The 16,344-nt window shown below is 36.1% G+C and overlaps 1 protein-coding gene across 1 annotated transcript in view; it reads right to left on the bottom strand.

Annotated features, from left to right (window-relative positions):
- ABCA13 (ATP binding cassette subfamily A member 13) overlaps positions 1-16,344 on the bottom strand; it is a 193,230-nt gene that overhangs the window by 5,851 nt on the left and 171,035 nt on the right. The window contains exons 58-60 of the mRNA XM_021386386.1: positions 15,057-15,191; positions 13,268-13,371; positions 10,585-10,677 (exon numbers count right to left, since the gene is read on the bottom strand). Coding sequence (XP_021242061.1) covers positions 10,585-10,677; positions 13,268-13,371; positions 15,057-15,191 — 332 coding nt within the window. The remainder of the gene's footprint in view (positions 1-10,584; positions 10,678-13,267; positions 13,372-15,056; positions 15,192-16,344) is intronic.

Below are 16,344 nucleotides of genomic sequence, written 5' to 3'. Positions count from 1 at the left end.
ACCATCTGTGAGTTAAATTCTCTCCAGGACAGGCTGCAGGGTACCAGCTATTCACTGCCCAGTGTGACCTGACAGATGAATGGTGCTGTTACACCAAAGAGATTCAGAACAAGGTGAAATCTGAAGCAGTGTTTGGCTGGTTTGCCTCATAATGATTTACTAAAAAAACCTGATCTCTAATTAAATCTTTTAAATGCATAGCATCATCCCTGCAAAATATGTGTGACAATAAAAAAGATATTACAAAGAAGAATATAGTTAACAAGAGTGTTCAATTCAGATGACAGCCACCTTGAGGCAACACTTTACAAGAGATCATTGATTCTGATCAATTTTCTGGCATTCCTAGCCATCCACTGTTGAATCACAGTTTGAAAAATGCTGGCTTATGGAGGTGTTCAATGGTCTCGTAAAATGAAATTGATTCATGCAATGAAGTTTCCGAAGAAAATAAATCAAAATTCTGATTAACATAGACTAATAAGCCTGTGCAACTGTTTTAATTCTAAATCTTGAATGGCATAAACATCAGCACATAAAGCTTTATAAGATTACTCTTTTCTTCTGGTCAGTCAAATTTTTATGCTTCTATATCTTGATTTTATAATTCATTTCAGCACAACAACTCCCTATACAGAGTAAGCTGATCATAAATAAGCATTTCCCCTTGCTATAATCAGCAAGATGCTTTCAGTAGCAAACTGAGGCAATGGAAATTGAGCTGACCATTTTTGTCCACTCTGTTTTCCTCTCTGAATCAGACAGTATAATTAATTCAAAAACCCAAACTGGAATTATAGAGTAAAGCACAATCTGGTTTGAATAGCTCTGTTAGGACTGAACCTTTAACACCTAATAGTTCAAAACCTAAGTAGGGAAACATTACCATGAAAATGGCATAAGTTGAGCCAGCACACCTGTTCAGCAGCCATCTGTTGCAAAAGAATCACCATTTCTTCAAAGCTATTCAACAAAGATATTTTCCACTGCTAATTTCTATCACATTACTTTAACATCACCTGCGTTTTTATTTGTGTGTACACACACAGAGACACAAACACATATTCTAACTATAATATTTCTCCTCTCTATCACTCCTCTTTTCTCTTTCAGTCAAACTAATTGTTTAAACTTGTCTTTGGTTCTAGGGGCACTGAGTGTTTTCACTACTACAATGCCACCATGAGACCGAAACAAACATCTAAATTGCCCAGCTGATTTTAAACTGGTATATTAACAGCAACATCCAGTGAAGCATGAACTTAGTAAAGACTACAAAATGCATCCAGCTGCTCCACACCTATAATTACATAGGCCTTCAAGCTCTTTGAGACACTCGAATAACAAGGGAGAAAGAAGGAGCACAATATAGCAAGAAGGAATGGAACAATTTCCACATCAGGATTTACAAAATAGGCTAAAACTTTTCAGATGTCTGGGTGGTAGAGGGAGTTTTATAGAACCCCAAATTATGACTGGCCTAGACAACTCAATTAAGGAATGCTTCAAATTGAATGTATCAAATTGAATTAGAGGGAAGGCAATTCAAATTCGGTAAGAGGAAATAATTTTCTGTACAGCACACAGGAAAATTGTAGAACTCACTGACACAGAATGTGCTGGATGCCAGAATTTGACATGAGTTGAATAAGAGATTAGGGAAATTCATAGGGGGAAAAATTCACTGAAAACACTTCTGGCTTAGGAATTCTCTAAGCAGCAAATTACTGAAGGCTGGTTGAGTAATGTGAACAAGTATCTTAATGTGTTTATCTTGTCCTCGGACTTTTCTCTCCTGGCCATACTAGAGAGTGGGGATACTGTGTTAGATGGGTCTTAGGTCTGACCTTATAGCTGGTAGTAAGAAATAGAGTAGAGGTCTGCCTGGGCTAATTGCCCAAATGGTTTCCCTATTCTGAAAAGGGGGTTGCACTTTTGATGTAGTTCTGCAGCCATGCTGCCAGTACTAGAAGGAAAGGTAACGTAACACTAGTTCACGTGTCTACACAAGATGCAGTCACAGAATTGTACTGATGAGCAAAATCCATGCCTGCTTTCTTGGGACTCCTTCAAGTCTTGCCACGGGAATGGAAGTGGATTCAGTTTCCTAAAGATTGAAAATTCATACAAATATCAGGTAGAGAAGTTACCTCTGGAAGCAAATCAAGAAATGCTAACTTCTCAGCGTTCCTTTATACTCATTCCTCAGTGATTCTGGTTCAGAGAGTTGAATGGGGACAAGAAAAGTTGCTGAAAAACAGTGTCTTGTGGCTGCTCAAATGAGCCTACCATTGAGAGGTCACATGTCATTCTCAGAGGTACTAACCCAGTATTTTCTAAAACTAGCCCATGACATCCTGCTTTCTGTGAAAGGTAACGAAGTCCATTATTAGCAGACTTCTATTTGCTCTATAATAGTATGTATTTTCCTTGAAAATTGTTAGGAGCTTGCTTGCCCACAAACAAACCTGACCTAACCTAGAAATTGTTGTTTAATTTACAGCAGAGTCAAGAATGATTAGTTCTCTGAACACGCTCTTTCCAAATCCCTTCCCCAAAATTGCTGAAAGAAACCTCAGAAAAATATGAGCATGGCCTTATTCTCTAATTCTCAATGAATAACCAAAGCATCATAAGTTTTAGCACAAATATATATGTGTGTTTCTATATATAAGTACATGTTTATAAGCATATACATCAAAAAATTACAGCTCCCAGAAAGTTTAACGATGAAAATATACTGTGCATAATTCATGCACGCACTAGTCTGATTGATCAAAAGAGTACTCCAAAATGGCATTACTGAATAACAAAAAATAATAAAAAGAACATTGCCACTTAACATCAGAAAGGAACTGCATCTTTTAGAATATATGCCATAAATCAAAGTGGGGGAATAATTTGTTACTGTGCTGTGTGCCACAAGGCTTCAGTTTGCATTCATTTGCAGAAAGAGGAAGTTCTACTTTTTGTAAAGTCTCATCGAAACAAGATAACTTAGTTATTCCAGTATGATTATTTAGGCACAGGATACAGATTCAGGTCATTTTCCTTCCAGCTCTAGAAAAAAAGTACAACTTATAAACAGAATAAAACTTAAAAAGTATTTTAAAAAAATACAACCCCCAAAACAGTGGGGAAAAAAAAAGTACCAAATTGAAATAAAATGAATGAATTACAACAAATACATAACAATTCATGGTAATTTTCAATCACAAAATAAATGTAATGATTTCATCAGTTAATTGGCAGATAAATACAATATCTTGGAAGGAAAAAAGAGTTTCTAAATGTAAGGTAAGTAAAATAGTTGTTTTAATTTTTTTTAAAGTTAATATAAAATGCAAAAATAATCTCACTTGTAAAATGCAAATTCTTTCTGCAATTATTCAGAACAACCTCAGTGCTGCTGAACAAACAAAAAACCTTAATTAGATACGAGAACAGCCAACTTATAAAATCTGTCTTCCATGCACTATTCATAGATTGTTTCATCTTTTTTTAATTGATTATGATTTTTCCAAGGTAACAATAGAAACATTTTAAAAGCTATTAAAACAACAAGTAATACTCGTTCAATAATATTGTACATGCATTTTTGTTCATACACTCTTCAGACTTATCTTTCAAGCTGCCAAAAGTTAATTTCTGTATTCAACAATATCATTGCCACAACTGTGATAGTCTCAAATTATGAACACTGTAAAGCACAATGTTACCTTGCTCTCTGAATTTAGAAATTTAAATGCTTACGCATTATTTCTAAATATGTCCTAAGAATCTCAAAAACTCTTGTTAATTGGATGTTCATATGCAGACAAAATCTGTCCCTGCTCAAATGTATGTGTATGTTTGCATATACAGGCAGGTACTAGAGATCTGTTACATTTATTACATATTGCATTCTCTGAGAAATAGGAACAGCAGTGCTGCAATTTTATGTAAGGCTGATGGTACAGCCTACAAAGAATCAGAATTGTTGTCCACTGGGACTCTACAATCAAAAAAGTAGCAGGAAGTAATATTATCCTTGTGCTGCTGTCACAGTTTTTTGCTCCTTTGTTTTTGTAGTGAGTTTTTTTGTTTTGTTTTTAAGAAAAAAAAAACTGAATATTACTCACTAAAATGTCTACTAATAGGATCCCATAAACACTTCAATTTGAAATTATCAAGTTAAAAAAAAAATCCTAGGATGAAAGCCAGCTGTAACATTCACATTTAAACCATTGGTACATTTGCTTTATTCTGTAAGCTTAGACTGCACAAATCAACCCTTCCAGAAATCCCTATCATGAATAGTTTACAAGATAAACTGGAGGTACACGCTCAGACAAGTGGCTTTAGGTACTGTAACATCGGGAAAGTGTTGCAAATAAGATTCCAGGTTGCTGAGAAAGTGCTTCATGTTTCTGGTGGATGAGAATAGCACTATGGAAGCAAATCTCTCACTTCCCCTCCGTTCCATGTGTGTAATCTGTCTTAACCCACTCAGATCACATTTTTCACTACTGCTTTCCTATCCTGTTAAGTGGGTAGGAAGGGAAATCAATTACCTGTTTCTCAGGCAGACAGGACAAGGGGAAATGGTTTTAAACCAAAGGAGGAGATATTTAGATTAGATGTCAGGGGGAAGTTTTTCACAGAAAGGGCGGTGAGGCCCTGGCACAGGCTGCCCAGAGAAGCTGTGGGTGCCCCATCGCTGGAGGCACTCAAGGCCAGGTTGGATGGGGGCCTGGGCAGCCTGAGCTGGTGGGTGGCAGCCCTGCCTACAGCAGAGAGTTGAAACTGGGTGGGCTTTAAGGCCGCTTCCAACCCAAGCCAATCTGTGATTCTAGGTGTCCACCTTGAGACCTGGGGCTCCAATTGGCAGAAGGAATTCATGGTACTTTCCACTAAAGCTGAAGATAGCAGGTGTTCTTGTGCTGGGGGCCCCGAACTGGACACAGTACTCCACAGTATTCCCACAGTATGAGAGCAGAGTAGAGGGGCAGAATCACCTCCCTCGACCTGCTGGTCACGTTCCTCTTGATGCAGCCCAGGATACAGTTAGCTTTCTGGGCTGCAAGCACACATTGCTGGCTCATGTTAAACCTCTCATCAACTGACAAAAGTGTGTTAAAGTACAACCGTGTTTTACTTTAAATGTATCAAGTATCATGTAATGTTAATATATTTAGCCTTAAACTGCTCAGACTGGCTGACCAAAACCTTTTAACTTCAAAATGTTCATGATGCCTCAGTTACATCTCTATAAAACGGAAATAATTATTTGAAAATCTGTTTCTGTTAAATATTATCAAAAGCATGGATGCTGATATTTATGAAGCGCTGCTCCAACAAATACTTACAACAACTTTGAAAAATACCTAATAAAGATGGTACAGATCACATACTAGGAAAAGAGGAGAATATGAAATATTCATTTTCAGCTGCTCATTAAGTGAAGATGTACGCAGCTTTATTGCAGCGTCCTGCAGAAAACATAGTATAAAATGACAAAAAAATTGTACTGTGATACACACACAACACAGTAGGGCTGAATTAATGGAGCACAAATTTTAATATGAGCATGAAAACATTGCCCATTTCTGAACTCACAGTCCATGTCTTTTTAAAGTTCTAAAACTCTTTTCTTCAAGCTTTCCTCTGGAAAGATAAACTAATATTACATGAATACACAGGCATCCACTACCTTAATATATTTTTTCATGGACAAAAGGAATTTATGTTTTCTAACAATATGAATAAAGACTATATTTTTGACTGTCATCACTTTTATATTTTACAGCAAGTAAAGTCAATGCTAATATTTATGTTCGTATCATAACATTATTTCCAATGAAGGCTGAAATATTAATGAGATCTTTAATTCTCTCTTCTCCATTTAAGAAGTCCACATGTGGGAGTTATCTAAGGAAAAGCAATAAAATATTCTTAATCAACCTTCTAAAAAAAACCGTTAAATTGTAAATAGCTTGCCAACACATTTTCCATTCTAACTCTGCTATAACAAACAGATTAATTGCTGGGTAATTTAATCAGATGGCTTGCTGATACAATTTGAGCAATGACTTGATACGTGTCCAGTGCTTGAAAAGCTGGTGTGGGTTATTCAGCTAAGAGAAGTCTGTCCAGATGGCCCTAGAATGAAGAATGGCACTCAAAATGTTGTTCTCAGAGGACTGTCCAGCTGCATCTAACATGAAAGTGCTTCTGTGAGTTTTTAGAATAACATTAAGTATAATGGAGAATACTGGAGAGAGGATTTAAACGCAATCCATTCACAATTAAGAGTAATTGATTCAGTTGGCAGAAGTCAACGGAAATTATGTTTTAACAGACACAACTGCTAACACATTCATCTGATACAAGCTATGTCTAGAACTAAGATGCTACCTTTTTGGAAACTACCCTTCAGTTCGTTCTTTCTAGCTAACACCTCTTGGCATTATTCAGAAATATGCCATCTGCAACAAAAATCCCTTTTAAAGTGTAACACTTATACTTCCAAGAAATATTTGAGGGTACTTTAAATCTGTTCAAACATAGATAAATACAGTCAGGGCTCAACAGTTGGGAGTAGAAACTCAAATACGTACAATTGTAGTGAGCAGATAATTTTGGATGAGCATTTTGTAACAAGTTTGCGCAAGAGCTGGAAAAATAAATCAAGTCTCACACATTAGAAGCAGCATGTGTCACTTTTTATATCCCTATTAAGCTTTTATGTTTCACATTAGCATCTTCCTGGAGCTCATCCATACTCTTCATAGCAGAATTTTGTACTGCCGTCTGACAAACCTGTATTCAGTCCAAGACAGTCTTTTGCAATCTGCCAAGGGCTGAAAGTGTGCTGAGAGACAAAGCTGAATCCTTGAAACTTCCCAACACAGCAAGAAGGAAATTTAACAGGGCCCCAAGGAAGACCCATTAAGTTTCCATCAAAAAAGTTGATCATAATGGGCCAGAATGGTACTAAAGGAAAAGCAAACAAAACAATTTTGAGAGTTCCCATCAGGACAGACAGAATCCCCAAGGAGAGAAGAAAAATGTAATCTTATGGAATATAGGTAGATTTAAAAGAGGAAAAAAAATCCTAACATTGCTAATATTATCATATAAAATATCAAAATGTGCTTCTACTGAAATTTCTTACAATGAGGGACACATTCTATGATAAATAATATCAACATGAAATTCTCTGGTTTAAATCTTCATACAATAGTTATGTTTCTTTCATTCAATCAAGGCTAGATGATGTCACCTTTAATTTATTTTTTAACTATTTATATAATTTAATTTATAGAAACAAACTGAAGATAGACCAAAGATATCAAGAGCTGTTTATTTTTTAACGTGAAATAATTAGTTTTAAAATCTAAAACACACAAAAGTAACACATAATAATCTGTAATTATAGTCACCATTAATTTAATATGTTACCATTCCTGCCTGCATGTAAGTAAAATATAAGTATATTGCCAGTATAATTAATCTACACACAAAAAAAAAAACAACAATGTGAAAAGGTGGTAAGGACAAATGCACAAATGCTAATGCAGGAATACACTGAAAAATAAAATTAAATCAGGAATGACCTGTGGAAGTGGCTGTTAATGAATGCATTCCTTGGCTGGCAGGTGTTTTCCAAAGAAAAGATTTAGAAATCATGGTCTATCACTTTAGAAGGAATAAAGTTTTGCTCTACATAAGAGTACCTCACAGGGCTGTTACTTCACAGGGAGGGAAAGAAAATTGAAAGGTAGAAAAAATTCTTTCAGAATTTAGGACTAGAAGTTTTTCAAGATGTTTATAGATGAAGTGGAAAGTGAGAAAATAACAAGATTACTGTAATTAAAGCTTAATGATTTCAATGGTTTAGAGTAGTAAGTAAATAATCCTACTTTTCTTCCCTATCTCATGCAGATGTACAAGCCCATGTATCTCTACAAGGTACATGATAGCATATCTGAAAATTGTCTTAAAATAAGTTTGGAAGGTGAATTACACAGAGGTATTCTTTTTCTAATTCCCTAAAGATGACCATGACCTTATTTATTAGATGTGTGATAAACTGGGTTCTATGTTAGAGAACTGAATGGTCGGGTAAAGAAAACCACAGTCAGAAGCTCTATCTGGAGGGAAGTTTGGAAGCTAAAGCAACAAAATAATAGGACAGGGATGCTCTTTGGTTTCACCCAGAACTTATTAAAAGTTAAAAAAAAAAAAAAAAGCACGGAAATCTCTTTATTGTATGTTTAATTAACAAAAAAAGAAAAAAGAAAAAGAAATCTCTAACAGATGCTTGTATATGAGCTTTTAAGACTGTGCTCTCTACAGTTGTTTTGCTCTCAGAAGCCAAGAAAATGAATGACGTAGTCAGAGAAAATTCAGACAAGTACCTGATTTTAATTAAATTCTTTGGAACTGCCAGTGACTATTTTTTACCTAATAAAAGGTTATAAAGTTACAGAAAAATTCAATGGGTTCCTGAATAGATATGGAAAATGTGGAGACTAAAACAATCGACGAGCTAGGAGATAAAGGTACTTTAATACTGTCTTAAACAAAAATCTTATTGCAGCTTCAGCTACACAGTTTGTATAGAAGGTTTCAGCAAATAATGATGTCCAGTGCACATGTTAACTCACAAGAATGCCACTGACTTGCATGAAAGAACTGTCATGGCAATACAAGGAACACAAACTTGATGATAGTATGAAATATTCTTAGTACATAATGTTTTGTGTTTACATATATATATATATACATTTTACAGATATAAAATTATTGTATATATAATGATTTCAAAAATATTATTATGAATAATTATTATGTATAATTATATTAAATACTGATATAATATTATAATAACTACCAAACACGCTGATCTTGATCTGGCTTTGTTGAGCTTAAAAGAGGAACAGACACAGGTTTGGTTTCTGCATGGTTGATCTGTAAATGTCTGGATGTCCTCAGAATTAATTTGAAGATACCTTCTGCATGTCATATAGTTTATTCTTTTACACTGATTTTCTTACTATGATCTGTAAGAAGTACATCTACAAAGAGAGTATAGCAAATTGAGAAACAACTGTCCTATTTATATGAACATGAATGCTTTGAGCATGTTTAGAATCATAGAATCATTAAGGTTAGAAAAGATGTCTAAGATCATCTAGTCTGTCAACCCATCCCCACAATGCCCACTAATCATGTCCCTCAGTGTCACATCTACACATTTCTTGAACACCTCCTGGGACAGTGACTTTATTACCTCCCTGGGCTGCCTGTTCCAGTGCATTACCACTCTTTCTGAGACAAAATTTTCCTAATATCCTACCTGAATCTCCCCTAACACAATTTAAGGCCACTACTTCTTTTCCTACCACTAGTTACCTGGAAAAGAGGCCAATGTCTTACTTCCTGAAAAGATGGATGAAAAGATGTTGCCAAAGGAAACACAAGGAGAGGTATAACAGTGACAGTCACTGAGAAGATAAAGGTGAACATAGCACTTGTGGAATATCCCTCTCCAAGGTCAAGCAGACCCCAACTTTTTTCACCATCCAGTTCATAAATCTGAAAGTCTATGTTGCTGTTAAGAAAAAACTAGCAAGGAAAGAGCTTATTAGCATACATATTTCAGGACTGTTGTGCAGCACAGCTGGAAAGTAAGTGTCTATAGATCTATCAAAAATGAAGTCCTGAAGTTCTATACAAAGTGAAGGACCAAAAGCCATAAGTGCCCTTCTCCAGGTACAAAAAGTTGTCTGAGACACAGGTTGCCTTATAATCATGGCAGAGAATGATTTCTGTAGAGCTTGCTTATTTGCACTTGAGAATGCTAAACGCTGAGCTGGTACAAAACATAGAGTCTCTGCTGCTTGTAAACAAGTAATGTCATTTTACACAGCTGGCTGTCTGGGTGCCATAAAAGTTCTGCTTATTACTAAATGTAAATGTTCTATCTATAAATTGCAGCAGTTCTCTCCTCAGCTTCTGGTGTTGTTTTCTTTATGGTGAATTGAGCCCAATCTCTAAATAAACAACTTCATTAACAGATGTTAAATTAACTTATGAGAAGAGCTGAAGCAGAAGAGAGGTTCATCTATACCAGGAAAAGGAAGCAGAAAACCACAGAATAAATATCTAAAATTAGCAGTGAATTCACTAGGAGACAACAATGGTTCAAAATGCATTGTCTTACTGGATGCTGACCTGCCAATTACTTTTTCCTCTTACAAGAAATTATCACAAGGAATCAAAGGGTTTCCAATAACATCATAGAATGTTGAAATTTCATAATTCATTTCTCAGGCTGAGTGCAGAAGTGCTTCTTTTAGATACAGATCTGTCTTTTTCAATTACCAGTGCAGATTACAAAGCATTGTAGCAATGCCCTCTGTCAATTTAGCTAGCTAAGATATCCTAATTGGCTCTTTTTTTTTTAACTTCGTAGATGATAGGAAAATAAAGATGTGCTCAGAAGTCATAGCTGTTCATGCCTTGGCACTAGTAAAATATCTAGCCAGTTCTTACATTTAACGTATCAAAAGAAAATTCAGTGGTGATATATAATACCTGTTTTTAATGTGCTGGGGAGAACCAAGACACTTGAAGCTTCCATTCACCATAATAGCAAGTCGTGTGCAGAGGGCTTCACATTCTTCCATACTACAAAGTACAGTGGAAAAACAAAAAGGGATTAAAACAGGATGAGTGAAAACAGTGAACACTATATATATCTGACTTAAAATGGAAGAAATCTGGAAAGCTACAAAAACAGGTGCACAAAACCTTTGGCTTTGAAAGGAACAGTTCAAATTGTAGCCCTCATCAATACATAGCAAAAGATATAAGCACATTACAGCTAGAAGAAAGCCTAAAAACTGAATTTATGTTGTTAGTCCAGATTTAATTTAACAATTCTGGCTGCAGTACAAAGGTTTTATTACTACAGGCCAATAAATACCTGGTAGGCAGTCTGAAATATGTCACTGATGTGGGACCGTGAATTCTGTTGTTCCCTGTATTACATGTTTATGGTCATTCTGAGCTAATGGATGGAGGGAGGGGAACAAAGTAAATTGGCTCAACTTGTCTCTTGCACAACACATATCCTCAAAAAGGAAAGTTACCCTTAGTCTGATTGCAGGATAGAAGAAGTTGCAATACACTACAATCGAAAATAGAATTTAGGACATGGAAATGCAGCTGAATAATAAAAGCCAAATTCTGTTAGATGTGAGTGCTTCAGATGACAAAGAATAACTTTGACTTGTGAAGCTTAGGGCAGATGGGTCACCCTTCTACATATTACACATAATTACGTGAGCATTTCTTCCAAAGCATTGCTTTTGACAGGACATCAGTCAGGATGTATTCATCAAAGAATTGTCTTCTCAAAGGGAAGTTGAAGTTGTTTGATGTTGGTGCAGTTCACTCTGCTCACTCTCCATCCCCTCTGAGAAAGCTAAACAAGAGTCTTCTCATGTCTACAGTCCAAATTATAGTGCTTTTACTGGAAAAACATGGAGACTAAGTGCCCTCCTTAGAATAATTTTCTTAAAATGGGACAGGAGTAGGGTGAGAACTGACAAACCACAAGCTGCTACACTGGGGAGACATGGGGAGATGGCTAACACATCTTGCCACAAAGCAGGAAGATAGCTGAGTAATTTTAGCATGCAGTACCTCCTAATGATCCCCTCAGCATAATATTTCCCAGTTGTGGCAAAATAACACAAAATTAGGCCTGCATAAACAATTAATACAAACTCATCACTCTCCTGCCTCAAAAAAATTAAGTAAATAGACCTCAAAAATTAATCTTTACCCAGGAAAGCATCTCTATTCCTCCATGCATTTATTTGCTCGTATGCAGAAATATTCATTTAATAAGAAAAAATATTTTACTTATGCAAGTAGCCTTTGAGAAAATCTCAAATAAATCTCCTATGGCCTTCAGCAAATAGTATAATTTCTGCAACTTGACACAACAATGTCTTATTAATTAGAAATGAGATGTGTACATTATCACTTCACTTGTTACTGCTTCAGCCAGAAGTCATTCATTTGTGGAGCTAAATGAGCAATTAGTAACAATTTATTGGATGGATATATTTATTTATTTTTCCTGCTCACCGCATGTAAGCAATGAGACCACAGAGATCTTCTGTTTAGCTGGCTTTTGACAACAAAGGGTTGTTAACCTGGACTGAAAAGTCAAAGCACAGTTTCCTGAAGATGACTCAGTTCACACTGGATGACTTCTGTTCCCTAAATGAGTGAGCTGTTAAACACTTGGGGATCAAATTCAAGTACATGATTTTGAAGATTCATTCTCCACAAACAGAATTTTCAAAACTTATGAAAGCTTTTTTTTTTTTTTTTTCAGGAATAATGTACCACACATGTACAGGGACAATAAATATAAATTTTGAGAACATCTGAAAAATTTAACAACATCTAGCAAACATTGAAGGAAGTTTTGCCGCATACTGTTATCAATTCATCTACTCTTCAAATTTCATGTGGCCAAAACATTGCATTGCTGTTTCGATTAATGAGTTCCGTCCTGTCTGGGCATGTTTTCATGACCTCTTCTCTCAGTCAAAGACATATCGTATATAATTATACCTACTATACTATATTCCCTAAAGGAACACATAATATTCCATTCTATTGTAGATGTTATAAAACAGTTCTGATGCTTTCTCCATTAAACTGATTCACCAATATCCATTTCAAAGATTTGACAAGACATTTTATACAGACGCACTCCTCCAAGAAGACGGGGTCAACCCTTCCATTTCCATCAGCGAATACAGTGAAGAGCTGATGTATCTGTCTTTAGTGTGTTGTGGCATACTCTTTCTATACATTCACACAAAATAAAATCATCAGAAAGATCAGAAGAGGGCTTTACATTCCCATTCGTGTTTCTAAGGATTTCAGAAGTAAGCAACTGCAAAAGGATAACTTTTGCGTTCCAAGCAGGAAGAGACACTGCAACACTGAATGGAAAGAGGATAGAAAAGGGAGCATTTGATGCATCATTCTTCTGCCTGTAGCCTCCTTGAGCCACAGTCAGTTCACAAGTTCAGCTTTCATGAGCAGGAAGGAATTGACATAAAATGCCAAAAAATACCCTGAGTTTCACACAGGGATGAGCATGCCTTCCCAATATTCTATTTTTCCCTCAGATGATAACAAGTGAGGAAAGAAAAAACGAATATGCTGGCTGCTGAAATAGGGATCTCACCTGTGGGATGTCAGCACAGCTGCACAGCCATCCTGAACTTCTTTCAAGATGGTTTTCCACAGGTACCGTTTAGAGCAAGGATCCATCCCAGAACTTGGCTCATCCTACAGGAAAAATGAAAGTAATAACACAGCAATATGGGAAAAACACAATTCCAGCTCAGCATGAAAAATGAACAGAATTTACAATAAAAGAACATAGTTGTCTCTTTAAAAAAACTACATTTTCGGGAAATCACTGAAAGACTCCCTGATTAGATTTTTGCTCTAGCACACTCACATTCAGTTACTTCTTTACAAAGTTCTATGTATACATATATTTACAGGAAAGACTTGCAGCAGAAAGAATGATATCTTATTTTCAAAAGTCATTACCTTTCACTACAAAACTAGGGAGATGGAAAAATTTCAAGTTGTATTTAATACTATGTAATTTCATAAGGGGTGTCAGCACCTATTTGGATGGCATGGACTTGGCTAATGTATTTGCATCATGGACTCCTAGCTGAAACCCGCAAGCAAAGTTGTCAAGAACCAAAGCCAAATCATTCCATCTGATACTGATTTTGGTGCTTAGCTAACAATGACAGAGGTGAAAAGAAATTCAGTTCAGTCTTTTATCTGTTGAGAGGTAACAAAGCAAAGGCAAAAAGAAATAAAAACAATGCTATTGCCTTTGAAACCTCCATTGATGGGGCATCCACAATCTCTCTGGGCAGCCTGAGCCAGTGCCTCACCACCCTCTGAGAAAAGAATGTCCTCCTAACATCTAATCTAAATCTCCCCTCTTAATTTAAAGCCATTTCCTCTTGTCCTCTCGCTAATAAGATCTTGTAAAAAGTCAGCCTCCCTCTTGTTTATAAGTTCCCTATAAGTACTGGAAGGCCACAGCGAGGTCCCCCCAGAGCCTTCTCTTCTCCAGGCTGAACAAGCCCAGCTCCCTTGCTCTGTCTTCAAAGGAGAAGTGTTATAGCCCTCTAATCATCTTTGTGGCCTTCTATGGACCAGCTCCAGTATATAATGTAATAATGAGAAAAAGAATAAAGAGAAATAATGATGCAACCCCACAGCTCTTTAATTCCCTGATCTTCAATACAAACAGCATTGTTTAGACTGGAAAGGCCAGTTTCAGAACTAAATAAATGGTAGGATGCAGGCACCAAGACAAAACATAATTCAATTTGATATCATTCAGGAGTATTACTTTGATTAGTGAATCCAATAAAAATATAAAAACTGGCCAGATCTATGAAGCATGATGTACTAAGCAATATGAATTACCTAAAAAATATAGATAAATAATGAATTACATCAGCATTAAGTAACGAATGAAAATCATAATCTTCCATCTTGAGGAAGCCAGTGTAATCGTTCATATATACTTTTCTCATGTTGCATAAAAAGTAGAGAATACATAAATCATTAATATATTCTCTTCTTCATCAACAAATCTTAAAATAAATTACATATCTGTTTGGGTCATTGGATGCTACACTTGCATTTGTGCTTGTTTAAGGTCCCTTTTCCCTGCCCACCCCACTACCCCAAGGAAAAGAAAAAGAAGGAAAAATTGAAAATAAAATTCAGTTCATGATCTGTCAGTACTGGTAAATAAAACAAACATCCATACAGCAAAGCAAACAGAACGGTTGTACATTCGTGTATCGATACTCCTTGAATGACCGGGAAACTCCCTGATTTCTATGATGGCAACATGCAAGACAAGGAAATTAAGAGCAGTCTACTTATCGTGTTTCCAAAGTAGCCACAGTATTATTGCCTTTACTCACCAGTAGAAGTATTTGTGGTTTACCAACGAGAGCCAGAGCAGCAGACAGCTTTCTTTTTGTGCCAGCACTGTATGTTCTCACCAGTTTGTCAGCGTGGGCATTGAGTTGCAACCGGTTAACAAGGTCCTCTGCTACCTGCAATTTAGAAATTTGAAGGTCAGCAAGGACAAGCCAAATTAGGTAGTGATATAGGTTGGCTTAACAATAAGGATTGATATATTTGCTTAAGGACCAAAAGGAATCAATGTGTGCTAGTTCTAAGACTTTCCAGATTAGCTTTGCTTGGTATCTGAACAGCCTTGTTTTCCTCAATGATTCTGTTTCACAGAAGCACTGAAGTCACAATAGACTACTTTTATCTTTGTATCCATCAGGTGCAAGGACTTTTTCTTGAGTTTCACATAAATTGTTTTGAGTTATAGTGCACCAAGATAGAAAATTGTTTATTATGGCATAACAAGCAATGGAAATTTTCCAAACTGGGGAAAAACAGCTAAAGTCAGCCCAAAGTCACTGTGATGAAGCTGAAGGAGAAATAAAGGGGATGGAGCAGGTGGTCGTACGACCACCACAGACACGACCGTGCATGCTCAGAGGGACATTAGGATATGTTAACAAGTTCTTGGAAAAGAATGAAAATGTCAAAAGGATGAATTCGCCAATGTATCGCATATGTATATCTTAGGTATCTAAATGTAGAAACTGAACTTTGAGAGCATGCACTTGATTGATCAAATCACCCAGTACATTTCATGAGGAATAAAGGAATATTGGCTTTTTAACATCACACTGGGGTGAGAGAGTTTTTCTTCCCAGATTTTGAATGACAGTAGCATTTATGTTTAGATTGAATAAGGGCCCAGTTCACACTAATTACAAACAAATATACAAGTTATTTCCTTATTTATCCCCATTTGCTGAATATTACTAATTTTGAATCCTAGAGGCACACAAAAATGTGCTCTGGGTCTCTTTTCATTCCCACAAAGGATAAGTACACATTTCCCTATATAGAAAATTTGACTATGTCATTCCATGAAACAGTCTGTTGCATTTATTTTGTTTTGATAGCTCAATTACTTAACTGTTCTTCATTTCACATAGTTCTCCAGTATTCACTTGACCAAACATCTTTGTGACTGAAAATTCAGGAAACAAAATTATACCATCAGACACAAAAAGATGTAAACGGCAGAAAAGCAAATCCTGGGTCAAAGATTCAGAGTTTCTTAAAGACAAAAGCTAATTTAGAATTAAATTGATAGCCTTCTTCTATATCAGAAGGCTC

Source organism: Numida meleagris, chromosome 2 (genome assembly GCF_002078875.1).
Source record: "Numida meleagris isolate 19003 breed g44 Domestic line chromosome 2, NumMel1.0, whole genome shotgun sequence".
NCBI classification, from domain to species: domain Eukaryota; kingdom Metazoa; phylum Chordata; class Aves; order Galliformes; family Numididae; genus Numida; species Numida meleagris.
This window is presented reverse-complemented; position numbering and strand designations above follow the sequence as displayed.